This window comes from Elaeis guineensis, chromosome 10, assembly GCF_000442705.2.
Source record: "Elaeis guineensis isolate ETL-2024a chromosome 10, EG11, whole genome shotgun sequence".
In the NCBI taxonomy this organism is placed as follows: Eukaryota; Viridiplantae; Streptophyta; class Magnoliopsida; order Arecales; family Arecaceae; genus Elaeis; species Elaeis guineensis.
Genome location: NC_026002.2, coordinates 26,452,682 through 26,471,477, shown reverse-complemented (window position 1 = coordinate 26,471,477; position 18,796 = coordinate 26,452,682). Strand labels below are relative to the sequence as shown.

General features: G+C 36.8%; 1 protein-coding gene across 1 annotated transcript in view; it reads left to right on the top strand.

The window, feature by feature from the left end:
- Nucleotides 1-17,461, top strand: part of LOC105059940 (uncharacterized) — an 18,112-nt gene extending 651 nt beyond the window's left edge. The window contains exons 2-4 of the mRNA XM_010943467.4: nt 387-456; nt 544-604; nt 13,453-17,461. Of these exons, the coding sequence (XP_010941769.1) occupies nt 13,690-16,896 (3,207 nt within the window). The 5' untranslated portion in view covers nt 387-456; nt 544-604; nt 13,453-13,689 and the 3' untranslated portion in view covers nt 16,897-17,461. The remainder of the gene's footprint in view (nt 1-386; nt 457-543; nt 605-13,452) is intronic.
- The last annotated feature ends 1,335 nt before the right edge of the window (nt 17,462-18,796 follow it).

The window sequence follows — 18,796 nt, the reverse complement described above, 5'->3', positions numbered from 1 at the left end:
ATACAATGGATGGTTCGAATCTTTCAAAAGTTTGACGGTTTACTGTGACTAGCCACGAAGATTATTTTCTGGCCTATAAACAGGATTTTTTTTGGCATTTGATGCATTTTTGTTCATGCACGAGAATTCTTTTTTTTTTTTTTTTGGGGGGGGGGGGGGGGCGGGCGGGGGGAGTCAGGCATGCCATAAGTGTAAAAGACTAAAAGTGACTACCGAGTGTTTTTGATGTTTTGTTTGTGGAATCATGGAAAGTTTTGCATTTTGGTTAGATAAGATGTGAGGCATTGCTGCTAACCCGATTGGAAACTTCTATTTGATAAAAAGCTTAAATCCAAAAGAATAGTCGTATCTCTAAGATTTTGAAGCTAGTGATATTTGTTATGCAGATTTTGAGATCATGGGCTTTTATCTAGATCACTTTTGAGCAGTGATATCTACTTTTATGAACCTTGTAAGGTGAGAAAGTGTTATTTTTATGAAGTTGATGACTGCCAAAAATGTTGCATGTCTAAGAATTTGAAGCTAAAGATTTTCATTTTGCAGGTTTTGAGATTGTGTGCTTTTTTCTGGATCTTTGTAGGGCTGTAATATATGACTTGCTAAGGTGAGAAAGGTGTTGTTCATGAAATTTATGGATTTTTGTTGAGATATGTTATGGACCCCTCTATACATGCTGACCAGAGTATTTATACACTTTATTTTCTACTCAAGTTTTCCATTTATGTAATTGTGGAAGTTGTTATTGTATGTATTTATTTCTATAAGGACTTTGTTATCTTAGGACAAAATTTGTGCTATGAACATTGTATCACAGGATCTGCACAAGATTTGCTGGTAAATTTCAAAGAATCAAGAGGCAGGAGTTTGTCTAGTTATATTTTCATTTATTAAAAGGTTTGATGTTAGCACAATTTCTGGGAGGATCTATTTTGATGCTGAATTCATCTGTAGAGCCTTCTCCACTTAGAGTTATGCTTCATAAATGATCCTATTTTGATGGACATCTTATATTCATTACTTTAGTCTTTAGCAGTGTAGGTTTCGATTGTGACCTATTTTTCTACAATTGGTTTATGAAATATTTTTTTGACATGATTTTCATTTTATCTCTATTCTTCCTCTTTACATAGTGGATTTGGTTTATATTGTAGGCATAGTTTTAAATTCCATGGTTCTAGTTCTTTTACGGAACGGGATGCGCTGTTGTCTCGTCCCATCCCAACACTTGGGATAATGAATGTCCCAAGACGTGTTGATCAGTATGCTGGGATGATGGTGGGATGGTCCTTTCCCGACACGTGATGGGACCTTGTTTTGATGTCCCATGGGATGTCCCATCGGGACTTGGATCATTGATTGTAGCCCGAGTATTTTTTAAAAAAATATGTAGCTTACCATAAGATTCATGACAGTAATTAAAAATGCAATTACTTTTATGATCAATAAAATTTCCAACTAACAAAAAAAAGCATGAAATTTCCCCATTTATCCTTCTTGGAGTAAGGACATCTTTTCAATCCTAACTAAAATTAACAAGCCCTGTTCTAGTGAGTTTAGGTTGGCTTTACAAATACATCCAACTTACAAAGCGCATGATAATTCCGCTATTTATTCTTTTATAGTGTCCTGCTTGTGCAAGGGATGTCGGAGGATAAGTGAATGCCTATGTTTTTTTGAAGGGAGAAATCTTATATATATATATATATATACATACATACATACACACACACACACACACGCACACACACACACACATATATATACACATATACACATCTATACATATATATATATACATATACATATATATATAAACGGAGGCTTCTCAACACACACACACACACACACACACACACACACACATCTATACATATATACACATCTATACATATATATATATACATATACATATATATATAAACGGAGGCTTCTCAACACACACACACACACACACACACACACACACACACACACACACACGTGGACATCGAGCGGCTTTAGAAAAATGTTGCGTAGAAATGCTTTGGTCATCCCATGCGCATCCCGCGTGAGGCCTCGCGTGCATCAAATCTCATGGTGGATAAGCCACGCTACCCCTTGCGTTTCACCAATTCCCGATTGCATACCACCTGCCATGCATAGGCTCCAGGATTTGCCTCAGTGCAGCCATCCACCCCCAGGAATCCAAATTTAATCCAACATCATCTCTCTCTGTGTGACAGTCAATTACTTTGTCCTCCTCTCTATTACATAACCTAATATATGGTCTAATTTAATCTCCCTCTCTCTCATACAATTACTTGCTTTTCCCTTCTTTCTTTATTATCCAATCTAATATATTTAATCAAATATATCTAATATGTAATATATTTAATCTAATATATTTATTATCATCGCACGAAGCACCATAGTCTCCTTCTTCAGGCTGAAGTGGAACTCCTCCAAGTCGCAGCGGTAAGTCTAGAATAGGGTGAAAGAAATCAATGGAGATTGATTTCATGGCGAGGATCTAGATGAGACTTTCGAGACTCAACATAGTGCCGTTGTTGGTGAAAGAAATAGGGTGAGGGTTGAAGTTAGCCGTGACTCATCGACGTTGTCTCTGTCATCATCCTGGGGGTTAGAGAGGACGGATTTAAATAAATCAATAGGGACTGAGAGAGAGGTAGGAATCGAAGAAAAGAAGAAAAGGATGAAGATAGAGGGAAAGGATGACTGAAGTAATCGTCTACAGTGAATAATCAGAATTAAGTAGCTTGGAAATTGGTCAATTTAACGATGGTTGGAAATGGATAAGCTTTGTCCGAGGTCGTTCATTACTTTCATAGGTGCGGTGGCCGCAACGAATGCATGCTTACAAGACTTAGAAGATATTTTTAAAATATATATAAAATAAATATATTAAAATAAATAATAAAATCAAATATTATTTTAGAAAAATCACGTCCCATGCATCGTATGGGGTTATAAGCTAGTGTTAATGAAACTGGGAATTTGGGATGGCTGTATTCACCTGTTGGAGAGAGCTAGGATGGAAGACCATCACTTCTTCCATTCCCTAGTCGTGGAAATGGAAGATGTTTTGGGACTTCTATTCATTTCCTCTTTCACTTGATTATATTAAAGTCATCAGTATATATGTTCACTTAGTTTCAAAAAAAAAAAAAAATTTGGCTACAGAAGGGCAGTTCTTTAGAAACAAATGAGGTATGGTGACCGAATGCTTGTGCCAATAGTATAGTAGATACAGCGATGAAAGGTCCAGTCATAGAAAGATTCTGCTATTAAAATTCACAGAGCGATGAGCATGAGGAGAACCTTTCAGTCCTCAACTTGAGATGACCTTAACCATAATAAGAAACCCTTGTTTCAACTTCTTGGTATTGGCGTTACACCTCCTCTGCCTTTCATCCCTATGGAGGGCTATAGTCTTTAATATTATCAATTTCAAACTTGTCACTAGGCCTTCCTGTTTTCTTCTTCATTGGTCTTTTAGTATTTCACTCTCAATTAGTGCAACTCATCTATTCTATAATCTGCTTGCGTTCGACCCTATTCTATCTTGTTTTGTTAAAAAATTCACTCTATATTTCCTTATCTACTTGTTCATCTAATGTGCTCAAGCACTTTCTATTGTTTAATATTTGACTTTGTGGCTTTATTAACTCTTAGCAGCATGTATATGGTTTGTAAGATGATTCAAAATTCCAAAACAAAAATATCAGAAATAGGTGTCATTTTGGACTTTTCGTCAAAAAATAGTTTGAAGGGCATTTTCATTTTGTTGTTTTATTAAATGTCAATAAGCATTCTATCTAGATTAAACTGATTTTGCGAAGATGCAATGAATTGTAAGCATTGGACTTTAAATTCCCAAGAGATTTTTAGGAAAAGTAAGTCTTTTGATATAATTTTGGCTATCCTCCAATGCTTTCATAGGAATTTAACTTTTGCAGATAACCATTTCTTGTTTCATCAATACATGATTTGCAAATAATTATAAATTCCTACACTTGTTGAATTCCATTGGTTTTTAATATTTATAGCTGCTATGAGATATGAGTATAGGTCTGTTTTGAGTGGCCTAACAAGTTGGAACTCTTCCCACCAAGGTACGCCATACCTTACTGACCTGTGCGGTATGGCGCATATCATACCATACCGGTTTAGTACAGGCACATGGTACAAGGGCATATTGACACTTGGTATGTGGAAACCAGCCCCCATACACTGTGACAGGGTGGCATCAGTATGGTGTTTGGTGCCGAGATGGCGTGCCTTGCTTCCCACCCTTTGGAGCATCTATTACCACCACTTTGTACATCATTTCCATCCATATCAAATTCAATAATACCTTTGAGACTTGTAAAGATTCCTGCCATGGTACCTATCGCATCCAAGCTGTCATCCATAAAATTTGTTGAAAGATCAAACATAGATAAATTTGTAGCAGAAAAGCTTGTCAATTGAGCACCCCCATTTGTGATTCACATGTTATCAAGAGACCATCAATGAGTGAATGGATATGCCTTTTTTGATTTAACCAAGGTTCGATCCGTGTATGGGGTTGTACCGATTGGCAGTAGGTACAGTAAGGTTGCCATATTGAGGATTGTTTTAGCAAAGGTATTGATTGATACACATTAATATTGTCTACACACCCTTGTGAAGGCCTCCATTAACATCCAAACTCTGGTCTCTGTCTTTTTATCATGTTTTCTACCTTAATGGTAAGTTGTTGCAAAAAATAAGATTGGATTTCAATTGAACTGTTCTAGTCATGATTTTCTATGTATACTGAAGTCAATGACTCAAAAAGAATTGATTAGATATTTACGTTTGTTTGCTTTTATTTAATGCATGTATAGACTTTGGAATAAAGACTTTTTTTAGTTATTTGGTTGCTAATATGGGGAACATATGGTGGGTAGAGAGTAGAGACAATGGTGAACTTCAAGTACTCTACTAAAGTAGAAATCCTATTATCACACTTCAAAATTCCTTTTTTTTTTTTTTGAAAAAAAGGGAAACTAGTATGGTCGAGCAACATCACAAATATCATGATCTTATTTGTAGTATATGCAGCAAGAGATGTTCTACCTTAATCTTTACTTCAACATGTCTACATTTGAATGGCCAATTTATTTTTGTTCAGCTCTAAATTTGCTGGTTCAAAACAATCAATGCCTGACAATGTAATTACATGATCACCCCCTCTATTGCAAAAAGAGAGGTGATACAATACATGAATAGTTGCATTTGGAAATCGACAAACTAAGATTTGTCTACTGCAAAATATGAAGCTTGATTAGGTTTTTGGGGAATGAATCCCACCAAATTAGCATCTTGCTAGATGCAAGCCAAATATAAGTCCATAATCATGCGCAACAAATTGTCGTTTGCATAGTTGAAACTGAGAAATACATGATATACAGAATATATACATATGGGCTGTGTTTGCGTGTGCATACATAACCAAGCTATATCAATAATGTAGGACTTCATTCTAGTAGAACTCAAAATTATGTGCCAATACTTTATATGTTGGTTCAAACTTAACAATGGTTATTAGAGCTGGATCTAAATCTTTTTAAAAACAAACTAGCGTTGGACTAGATACAATTCCATTTAAGATAAAGCCCAAGCTTGGCCGCTATTTGGTAAGTATTTTCTAGATTGATAACTCTCTGTGATTGAGGATGTTGAAATTTGGTTAGTCTAAGTGAGATTTGGTGAGAAATTTGGGTATCAAAAGCATTCTTATTTGGAAGAAGTTCTATTTATAATTCTTACTGTGTCGTTTTTGTTAAGATTTTAAGTAAACAAGATTTGGTCTTAGTTATATTTAAAGTCCTCCTTATGGTTCTTATACAAACATGTAAAGAGGATGGGAAATTGGGATTAGATAAGATGTACCAATGCAAGGTGAATCCCATGAGCATCTGCTCTTGAAGTGAACTCTTTATTATCTAAAGTTGTTATTTAAACATCCAGTTCAATTTTTGGTGAAACCAAGTAGGTTTTATAGTTAAAATGGTGGAAGATGAGCCCCCAAATCAAGTAGACGTCATCTTGAGCTTTGTTAGGGTTGGATTGTCTGGTTCTTGATCCAGGCTTGATTCAAGCTAGGTTTGAATGTAGTATGCCCTAAACTACTTGATTTAGGGTTGATTTGGATGTGGTTATGCTAGGTACTGCTCGTGCTTTGTACTGGTCCTAAGGCAACATGGCATGTGTGTGCCAGTACATTCTGTACCAATCAATATTTCAAACCTTGGTTTTGAGGTGTTAAAGGATTAAAACTGGATGGATAAAGTTTCTTTTTATGAAAGGAACATGCATAGTTCAAAAAAAAGCTAACATCAGATATTTTCAAAGGCCACCTAAAGTTTGTCAGGTGATGTTTGATCTTCATTGAGTTTAAACATTGACCCCTGGGTTTTTTTAAGAATCCATAGATTCATAATGAAATTGTATTTGGATGTTTTTAATTTCAAGTATCACAATTTTTCTTTTCCACTGATTCAAAATTTAAACATTTTGAAAGTTGAGCTTCATTGTTAAAGGATAAATTTAAAAAGGGAAAAATATAAGATGATAGGTAATCATCAATTTGGAAATTTCTCCTTTTATATTTCCAACCTTTCAAGAATTTTATGAATTTTCATTTCAAGGCAAAAGCTATTACTTGTGTAGAAGGATAACATGTAATTCCAAAACTGTGTAAATGCACATAATATCATGATTCTTCTAGTATCTTAAGTGCTTAACTAATCTAAAGTTTCATCCATAATTGTACTTCGGAGTTTGATCATTAGCTAGACCCTCAATTGGTCTATTTTGGGTTAATTTGAATGTGCTTGGTTCAATCCTAGAATGGAGGTGGAAGAATTTTTTGTGCTGTGAAAGGAAGGTTGTTTTGTCCTTGATCCTTCCAAAAAATACAATATGACATAAATTTATCAAGAATAAGTACTATTGACACCATTTTGTAATAAATAATGATTTTATTAAATGTGCAGCCTGTTCCTTAGACATGTGCTAGTTGAGTCCAAGAAAGTGAAGAAACACTGCTACAAATGTTATTGATAGGGTCAAATTATAGTGCTGTAGATCCAAATGACATCACATGAGGCAATGTTATTTATGTGCTTGAACTTTGATATTAACTACACATATGACATCACATGAGCGTTGAAAACTGATCCAATAATGAGTTATGATCATTTCCGATTATGTTCTTGTAGGACACCATTACTTTTGAAAAGTATGAACAAAGTTAGGTCCACTGGAGTTCCCTTATATGCCTAATGAACTAATACTAGCAAAGTTATTCCATACATCCATTGAGGGCCTTGCCTAAGTTTGGGTTGCCTCCCATACACTCTCTTAAAACTTGGGTTATTAGGTGAATGCATATTTTGCTTGGACCCATAAAGACATTTCCTTCAAAGACAACAAGAGAGAAGGGAGAAGAGTGGCAGAAGAAAGGGAAAAGTGTTTAATCGTACTTGATTTAACTATAATTTATCTACGGTTAATGCTTGATTATGGGCTGACCTTGTATCTATGAGAGCCAATCATACTTGCTTACAACTTTAAATTCTAGTTTTAGATCATTTACATTTTTTTAAATTCTTTGCTTGCATTTATTTTGTTTTTTCATTAGTATATGTGCATAGTGCATGGTGCTTGTCTAAATTTTTGGGGGCGTTTGGTATGGGGTAATCCATCCAAGATTGAGGGTGATGTGGTTGTAGGTGATGAGATCACCATGTTTGGTTGCATCATGGTGATCCTTCGTGACAGTGATTTCAAATTATCCCCACTCAAATTACCGTCTAACACAGTGATAGAAAATCTACTCCTAAATCTACTTTTGAGGATGGATATCTAACGTCACTCTATCACGGTGATTTTATATTAAAATATGTTAATAAAAAGATCCTTGTAATGGAGAGACTTTCTGGAACAGGAAATCTATGGATATCTAACGTCACTCTATCAGGTGATATTTTTTTTGCGCTCGTACGCGGTATTGTTGACGCATGTTGCTGGGGTGGGTAGTTGGGGTATCATCTCTATGGAAGAGAAGGAAATCTTCCTTTTCTTGCCATGGTGATCAGAAAGAAAAAATTGATTAGGTATTTTTTATAATTTTTTTTGTCCCAATCCTCAATCCCAACTCCTAAAGCTTTGTTGAGAGGGTGACTTGAAGTGGTGAGTTCGTTTTCTCAACCCAATTACGATTATCCGAGACTTTCCTCTTCTTCTGTCTCTTCTCTATCTTTTTTTCTTTCCATTTGAGATATGACAGGGGTATTTTTTGGTATTATGTGGTCGGTGATCTTGAATTTCTATAGCATACAAACAAATTACTTGTACATATCTGAGGATCTTTAATTACTACGTTATGGCCAACCAAACATAGTGATCTTAGATCACTAGGGATCAGATCATCCCAGGATTTGGATCACCAGTGATCTTAGATTACCGTGGTGATCCTAATTGGATCACCAAACGCCTCCTTAGGGTTGAAGTGCTCATGCCTTCATGCTCAACATGTTTGCCTTAATGGGAAAAAGTGGTTGCTTTAAGAACCTATTGTTTAAATGGTTAAATATAGAGCTCGATACAGTTCAGCACTTCAGTTTAAAAAAGTGAGAAATAAGCCTTGAGGTGGGTTGAGGTGTTAGCCTTTAATATTTAAGTCAAAATGATTAGAAATAATGTTAAGAATATAAGCTTCTCGACTTCATCATATGACCAAGTCAACTTTCCCAGGAGATTGAGACCAAAATCCTAAATCACAGGTTAGGACTATTGAGGCCCTCTTTGTAGCCAACTAGCTTACCTGGAGTTAGATACTTATAACTATGGGTAACCACCATCTAATCAAATAATAATGTGGTAGAATTATTTGCTGTTTGCTTGATGTTTGAGGGTTAGGGGGAGAAGAAGTGGGGAGTAAAGAGAGAGAAGAGTGAGAGCCTTGGTGATTAAATCTATTTCACCTTCCCCTATGAAATAAACTTAGCCTGGTTGAGCTAAGTTTTTTGGGGCATCGACCAGGCAAAGTGAAAACACCATTTCACCTACTAACCCCATAACCAGCATCCAAACATGGCCTAAAAGTGCTTTGAATTTAGCCAAAACAATAGAATAATAGACAAGATGTCTAGTTTTATGGGCACATGATTGTTGTTTTAGCAAATGATTTTGTTACTAGAAGAATTTTATAATTTTTTTCTTTTAAAGGATGACATATACATACATGATAAGATATATGCCTTGTCTTTGGCATGGTAATATTGTGCATTTCACTAATGAAATACAAGTTCCAAAGAGGTCAAAACCTTGAGACATTTTTGTTATTTCTTGACCCTTGGCTTTGGGCTTTTAAGCCTTGTGGTTCTGAAAAATGGTGGTGGTGTGTTGTCAACTTGGCTTTTGTGAAGCACCTAGGCTGGATGTGGGTACCTAGATGGTTTATATCTAAAAAAACTAAAGTAAGTAAAATCCATAATGAAAGAGAAAATAGAAGATTAGAAGTAGGAAAAGATGGGATGGAGGACGAAGAGAAGCGTGCAGTGGAAGAAAAACTATTGGATAGGATGTGGCAAGAAGGCAAAGGAAGAAGGACGAGAAGAAGAATGGGTGGGAAAAAAATGAGAAAAGAAGATATCTTGCCAGTCATAGGAGTATATGGATGTTGCCAGCTATCGCTAGAGTTATGATCTCCTTGTGTTTCTTGTATCTATCTTTTAGAATTGGAAGATGACAAGTTAGAAGCAATGTTTGAAACACTGGCTGTTACAGTACATGCTCATTAGTATATATTGTATCACACAAGGTTCGCCGTATCGGTCGGTACCAACATTGGTATCGAATTGGTATGCAGCCTCGTATTGTATCAACTCGGTATGCCTCACTATCTTGTACCATACTGCATATTGACATCGTAAGAGAATGGTAGTAATATGAGGTCCGGTACTGAGACGACAAACTTTAGTATCAACCCTTTGGTAGTTCGATGGGGCACTCTTTTGGACATATACCGCTAACATGCCACTCGAACTTCTTGAACCAACCATGGATTGAGCAATTTGGGGTGGATTGAGGGCAGTTTATCTTGAACTAAGCTCATACTAGTCCTGAACCAAGTGATACCATCCAATACCATTTAGGATCATAACACCAACCACCCTTTTTTTTGCAAGTGTTCTTCACCATTTGAAACGGGAATGAAGTGAGGCAGAGAGGAAGACCACCTAGGGACTTTGGCTTACAGGATTGAAGCTTGGCTTTTGACTTTTAGGGCTAGAAGAGCATTTGAACTAGATAAATCTCCAAACTTTTCCTTTTTTTCCTTATTTCTCCAGAAATTTTAGTGGAATTTTGTGTTTAATCAAAAATTAAAATGAGGGTTAATGTTATTTGATCAATCATGAGTGTAGATCGGGATATAAATAAATGATTTTTGTGGTTTTGTTTGGACCATAAAACCTGCACCAAGAAATTGTACAAATCCAAAATTAACCCAAAAAAAGCCATACCAGCCCATATTGGCCCTAAATCTGTGCACCTATTGCCATACCCACACTTGATTAATACTCCCCATCTCGATACTTCCAATCTTGTTTGGAAGTAAATCTGGTACACGGATGGCAACTTCTAATTTATGAAATATGAGAAATTGTAATTTGTTTCCCAAACCTTCTAGCTATATGATTTTAAGGGCCTGTTTGGCATCATTTTGTTTCTAGTTTTTTGATTTTAAAAACAAAAAACATAAAAACTGAGACAAAAAACATGTTTGGTGCTACTGTTTCTATTTTTTATTTTTTAAAAGTTATTTTTATTATTTCTGAAAAAATGAAAGTAAGAGATCCTTATTTTTAGTATTTTCAAAAATAAGAAATTCATGTGTTTACTATCACAACTGATATCACCACCATCATTGATATCATCACCTCTGCTGCTGCTGCCACCACCATTGTCATCGCCACAATGACGCTCCTATTGCTATTGTTGCTTCCATCACACCTTCGCTGCTACCGTCACATCCCCACCATGACTGCCATCACCTCGCCTCCACCAAACTGCTGTCATTTTTTCTGCCTCTTCCACTGTCCCAGTCTTTGCCATCAAATTGCCTTTGCTGTCCTCATCGTCACTACAACTGCTGCCTTTGCCACACCACTGCAGCCTCTTGCCACCAACACCACCATCTCCGACTCTGCCTCCAATGCTAATACTGCTGCCACTTCTGCCACCACCAGATTTATATTTTTAAAAATCATTAACTATAGCAAACATGTGTATGTTTTTAAAAAAATAGAAAAATAGAAGTAGAATTTTTATTTTTGTATTCTAAAAATAGAAAATAAAAGTGATGCCAAATGGCACCTAAGAATCTGCCCTTTGTTTATTTGCTTTTTCTAAATATCAGATCTACGCTTCTTAAGAAAGTTACACCATTGATAACTAAATTTTCTTTATATAGTAATACTAGTTATAAAATTATTGCAAGATTTTTGAATTTTAGTCTAGCTTAATCTGTATTCGACCATGTCAAGTTTCTTTGCTTACATCTCTGCAGCATGGTTGATGGTCACACAATGTTGAAATGTTAGGAGAGAGTATTGATAGATATAGGAAGTTGTTATTTTAATGGCAAAGGGAAGTCATGGGTGATTTATTATTTCATGATGCATAACAAATGACATTAAATTGTTACCAAAGAGAAGTATGATGCATTATGGCTAAGTTGCTCATTTTTTATCTAGTTTTCTAGAATTAACCCGCATACTATATCTTACTCATTGTCTATAGGTAAGCATTCCAAACGAGAATATGTTTGGCAGGTTTGCAATGTGGTCTCTCCCTGTTGGAAATATGTAGATCATTGTATGGTTTTTTATTTGGGGCTTGAATGACATTTGACAATACCTCTCCTTTACCTGATGAGAAAGTCTTGCTACATACATTTGTTAATTATGCTAAAGACTTACAAGAATGTAATAAATGGGAAAAACCCGGATGAGATATGAAAAAAAACCTAATCATTGTACATAAATACTCTAGGGCCTACTCTTATAATTCAGAAAAGGGCTATATTTCCACCAACAATTAGACCTAAAAAAATCTACTTTGACCTAAATAGTGTTATGGCACTCCAATTTTTTATTATTACAGACTAAACTGAAACTAACCAAACTGACTTTAATTTTTCTTCTTATTCTCATTACTAACTTTGAATACCTTTTGGATTAAACTCATTATAAGGGATGCTAGAGTACCATCAACAAACACATCCTGGTGTAACCTATCACTCACTAAGACTTGGAACAAGATACTATCTTTTTCCTTGATAATTTTGTTGTCGTATCAGTTTATATCAATGGGATGGTCCATACATGCACATACTTTATTTTCTATTTTCTTTAAGTCATTGACTTTTGGAGCTTTTGCTTGACTATCTTGTCTTCTGGCTAGCAGTCCTCTAGTCTATGAATTATGTCACTTGTTATAAGATTACAAAGTGGTGGTCTTTATCAAGTTACAAAGACAATGTCTTTAATTTTCTCTCTTTCATTTGTGTGCATGCGCCTCTTGGAGGCCTTTATGAGATCTGGAACATACAATCCATTTTCTGAAGTTTTATATTTTTGGCCCTCATGTTTGATTTGAAGTTGAGTAATTGAGTTACATAAGATTATACCTATAATAAGATGAATCATTTATCAATATTTACATTTATCTTATTATATTGTATTGCTGGTAAAAAATTCAGAGTGTATGCCCAGTTTTGTTTTTTCCTTTAAAGTTAGAATATATGGAGTCCATGTGATTGAAAGTGCTTTTAAAGATTAAGGTACAGGGATGATTGGAATTTGAATGTAACTGTAAAATATGATGTAGATTTATCGTATGGTGATGGTTGTTTTAGCGTTCATGTTAATCAACAGAGATTAGTTTAGACCAGTATAGGTCTCATATTAATTTTTGAATTTCCTTTGTACTCTGTAGCTATAAATCCAAAACTGTTAGTTATTTGGTCTGGTGCAATCATCTTTTTCTGGCAAGGAAGCCATCATTAAGCTCTCTGCTTATTATAATAGAATGAGACTGATTTCCCAAGGTTGCTGATCTTTTTCTTGGTGTATCAGATGTGCAGGCTCATCAGTTTTTCCATTTTATGTAAATAAAAACAGTAAATTTTGCTAATCATTGCTTCTTCCGCTTGGGGAGGGTAGGCATCTGAGAAAAGTCTTGGATAAAAAAATATAGCCTGCTTTTGGTGGTTGTATCTGTCATTATCATCCTTGGATTTAGTTCAGATATTTGAAATATGGAAACTGCATATGTGAATCTGCAATCCCTTGTCAAATTTTCTTGTTTTATGTTTTAGGACTGAAGTTCAAGTAACCTTCTGTCTGCTACATGTAGGTGACTGACGTCCCAGTACTGGATAACTGTTGTTGGGAGGCAGTTGGTCCTACTTGCAATATCAGATCCTGGTATTGTTAACAGCTATAATTCTATATTGGAGAATCTATCTTGTTTTGAAGATATATATCTCTCTTTTGCACATGAGTATTCATGAGCATGAAGAGGAAACATAGCCTATTTTGGTTGATACATCTTAGATGAAGGAATCTAAGGGCATTCTTATATCATTATATCATGATGGAGTGCAACAAGGAAGAGGCTATCAGAGCCAGGGACATTGCCGAAAAAAGAATGCAAAGCAAAGATTTTACTGGGGCACGGAAGATTGCTCTCAGGGCCCAACAGCTCTTTCCTGACCTGGATAACATCTCTCAGATTTTAACTGTTTGTGAAGTGCATTGCTCTGCTGCAGTTAAAGTCAATGGGGAAATGGACTGGTATGGAATTCTTCAAGTAGAGCCATCAGCAGATGATTCATCTATCAAGAAGCAGTATCGCAAACTTGCTCTTTTACTTCATCCTGATAAAAACAAGTTTGCAGGTGCTGAAGCTGCATTCAAGTTAATTGGAGAAGCACATATGACATTGTCTGACCGTGCAAAGCGGTCCCTTCATGACATCAAAAGAAATGCTAACACAAAAATTGCCCCATCAAGGCAGCCTTCTCAGCAAGCCAAGAAGACTCCCTATGCTAGAAGCAATGTTCATAATTTTAATGGTTTGAACCAGCAGCAGCAACAGCCATCATCTTTCAGTGGTTCCCAGACTTTTTGGACCATTTGCCCTTTTTGTTGCATGAGATACCAGTATTACAAGACAATATTGAACAGAGCTCTCCGCTGTCAGAATTGCTCAAAACCTTTTATCGCATATGATTTAAATGCTCAAGCTGTGCCTCCTGGGACAAATTCAGGCTATTCATATAATAGTTCTGGAATTCCACCGCAGCAGTTTCCCGGTCAGCAAGCTCATAATACAAGCCAGCAAACTCAATTCGGTAATGCTTCTTCTAGTACTGCATTTCAGGGTAATGTGGGTGGGAACTCTGAACATGGATGTGGACCTGTGAACAAGGCAAAAGAAGATGGTAAGCTTGATGTTGAAGGTGGGGCAGGCAATGAGGTGAAGTTTGAAAAAGTAAAGCTTAAAGAGGTGAATAAGAAAGAGCAGGTAGCTAAGCCTTCTGTAAAGACAAGCCAGAAGAGGGGCAGAAAAGCGGTTATTGAATCTAGTGATTCAGATTCCATTGATGTTGAAGATGTAGTTATTGAAGATGGTCTTGCAGAGCAGGGTACTGGCACAGATGCGAGCCATCATCTGCGAAGATCAACCAGGCTGAAGCAAAATATCACTTATAATGAAGATGAAAGTGACGATGATGACTTCATGAATCCTTCTAGCCGTAAAAGGCTGAGAAAGGGTGGATCATCATGTAATGCTGATCGGAGAGAGAAAGACTTGTCAGATTGTGATGCCAATGGGGTTGATGTGGAAACTAGTGAGATCAATATTTTTGATGAAAAAATGGAGCGCAAGCAGACAGGAGGCACAGCACATGATGAAAAATTGCCAAATGAAAATGAAGTGACCAAAGATAAATTGCAGGAAAGCAAACAAGGAACCATTGAGAAAGCGGAAACATCTCGAGCTGGGACTGATTCTAGTGTTGATTCTAGCTCAAAGGCTTCACCTAATCTTGGGTCTCTTTCCTACCCTGACCCAGAGTTTTGTGACTTTGAGAAGTTCAGGAATCCAGAACAATTTTCGGTTGATCAGATCTGGGCAGTCTATGATAATATGGATGGGATGCCCAGATTCTATGCGCGGATTAGGCATGTCCATGCCACAGACTTCAAGCTGCGGTTTACTTGGTTAGAGCATGACCCCACAAATGAAGATGAAATAGCATGGTCTGATGAGGAATTGCCTGTTGCTTGCGGGAACTTCAGACTGGGGAAATCAGAAGTCACCCAAGACCGGCTGATGTTCTCTCATGTTATTTCTTGGAAAAAAGGCAGAAAAAGAAACTCGTATGACATATATCCTAGGGAGGGTGAGGTTTGGGCTCTTTTCAAGGACTGGGACATTGGGTGGAGCTCTGATCCAGACAATCACAGGCTATATGAATATGAAATTGTAGAAGTCGTTTCAGATTTCGCATTAGGCACTGGCATAAGTGTTATTCCATTAGTCAAGTTAAGGGATTTTGTGAGCTTGTTCATCCGAGCAAAAGGCGAAATAACAGCTCCATATGTCATACCACCCAGCGAAATACTTAGATTTTCTCACAACATTCCTTCTTATAGGATGACTGGAGCTGAAAGAGAAGGCATTCCAAAAGGTTGTTTTGAACTTGATTCAGCATCCCTTCCTAATAACTTTCAAGAGGTTTTTCATTCCATCAGTCTTGACAGCATCATGGATAGAGGTGGAAAGTTGGATAATGAATGTGGTGTTTTGCATTCTAAGACTGCAGTTGCTGAAGAGAAGCCTGGAACTATTACAGTTGAGGAAATTGAGAATATGAAATGTCAGGACGTTTCTCCTCATGGGGCAAATGAAGTTTATGCGGAGAAACATGACGCAAGTACAAGTCAGCATATGGCAGCAACTGCTTCAAAACATGTAAATGAAATGAAGGCATCCAGGGTAGAGATTGACAAAGATAATGTAGATTCTCAGGATGCCGATGCCGACAGTGATGCTGAGTGTCATGATCCATCTACATCATCATCTCAAATTCCGATTACCTATGAATATCCTGAATCAGAGTTCCACAACTTTGAAGAAGGCAAGTCCATCGAAAAGTTCGGGCAGGGTCAGATTTGGGCACTCTATAGTGATATTGACAAATATCCCAAGTATTATGGCTGGATAAGGAAAGTTGAACTGGGGGATTTTAGAGTGCATGTGATATGGCTTGAGGCCTGTCCTTCAAGAGAGGAGGAGAAACAGTGGTTGGGAGAGGAGCTGCCAATTGGATGTGGAACATTTAAAATTGCTAGTGGGAGTATTACATTTGATACTACAGATACCTTTTCTCATCTTGTAAAAGCTAGACCAGCTGGTAGAAAAAACCAGTATGTTATCCTCCCCAGCGTTGGTGAGATTTGGGCTGTGTACAAGAATTGGCGTGCAGGATGGACCCTTTCAGATTTTGAAAATTGTGAGTATGATGTAGTGGAAATTTGTGAGCATACTGGTTCTAGCATGAGAGTTTCGCTTTTAACTAAGGTGACTGGCTATAGGGCTGTATTCAGACCTGAAAGAAAAGGAAACACCAGTACCATGATGGAGATACCGGAAGATGAGTTTTTGAGATTCTCTCATCAGATACCTGCATTCCAGCTGACAGGTGAAAGAGGTGGTAAGCTACGTGGATATTGGGAGCTTGATCCTGCATCGGTGCCAGAGATTTTTCTGTTTCCAAATGTTGACTGAAACATTAGGCTAATGGGGGTCGGGAGTCTTTGACAAGTGTGACTATGGTTTGTGACCTTTCATATGATACTTGGGTTATCAGATCAGGTCCTCCCTGAAAAGGCAACAGGAGTGCCTCCCAGTTTGCTTCAGAAGTTGCAGAATTTATGTACTTCTGCTGGATCCCATTTGGATGATAGCTTAAATTCTCTATGCCGTGCTCTAGTTTTTGGAGGTTTCAATCTGGTACCAGCTTGGGGAGGTTGCAGATTGTGCAATCGATACATTTTGCTAGTTGGAAATGAATCTTTCCATTGGCCACACTCATATGTGTAGATCTCTAGTCATGCAACCAGAACTAGCTTGGTAAGATTCTGATATTTAATGCTTGCCGTTAGTTTCATTTTAGCTATCCCATGTATTGAGGCTTTTAGTGTAGCTGCAGTCTGCCATTTTGGTATAATGAAGCCCTTAGAAGGCTGGCTGCTAAGACGTCAACAAGGTGTTGTGCCCCCCACGATCATGTCTCATTTGTCTGCTATTTTAAGTTCTATTTTTGCTAATAGCTTCCATAGTTCTGATAGAATCAACCAGGGGATTCAACCAATTTTACTGTGGTGGTCATTTTTATATCCGTGTTGCTAGTATTCATCTTTTTCTGCAGGGTACGAATATTACCATGACATCAATATCTTGTTGGATTCAGAAGCCACTTGCTTTGTTGCATTCAAAACAATGTCCTACACTTTCTATCCACAAGGGCTTTAATAGATGACCATCCTTGATTTTGTGCAAAACTTTGACTCATGTTGATGCTGGATTCATTTTTATACTTAACCATGCGGTTGGCGATGGTTTGTCAAGAAAATAGATTGTTTAATCTTTGGTTTAAACTTGGTGCATGTGAGATGGCTGTCACTGATTTTGGCACTAAATAACCTGAACCTTGGTGCAGATGCCTCTGGTTCTTGAAGTTACGTCGGATTTTCCTCCTGAGAGAGATCTGGCTTGCAGGTTATGCTGGATGGCCAAAATCCAGTTATAGCCTTAATAGATCTCCTAGAAGCCATGCAAGCGCCGGTCAATGTATCCGCTGCCTGTATAGTAAATTTTACTTATCTAAGAGATATTCTTGACTTGCTAGGGGTGTCAAAATTTGAATCAATCATCAACAATCCATTAAAACCATTGCCACAAAAATATGAAGAAATAGGATCAGAAATATGGGCACTTTCATTGGAATTGGAATGGTTATATTTCTCAATGTGTTTGATTCATGTTAGAGATCGGAATGGGATTTGAATAATAGGACAAAGTATGGATTGGATTTTGAGAATTGAGAATTTTCAATTTCATTAGGAATCTGAATGGAAATAGAACTTCTAAATAGATTGTTAGAGAGGGGGTCATTCATATTCCTATTTTAGAGCTCAATTATGTTGAGCCAAATATGCGTTCGATATCAAGGTAATGTGATGTTGCTGCAGTAGTGGCTCAAAATTTATAAAATTTTTTGTTTCTGCGGGTCAATGTCCATCAAAGCAAGTCTGTTTTCATCAAAATTAAAATAGAATCAAGATCATCAAATGATGGCCCCTTTTCTTGTACTGGGGATAGCAACAGATCGTTGCAATTAAAAATCTCATGCTTTCTGGTCAAGTTAAATAATGGTGCATAGATAAGAGAGGACGAGTCGGATAAGATAAGAAAGTTACCATGTAAATATTATAAAATAATTATAATTTTATAAGGATGGTTCACATTAAGATCATATTGGGTTGGGTTATCATTATTTATACTTAATACAAATATGTTTTGGATATTTTTTTTTATAATCTATATTTGTTGTGGGTTTTTTAGTCAGATTGGATAAAACTTATTTAGGTTGGATATCCGGTGGATCCAGTAAAATTGCCATTCC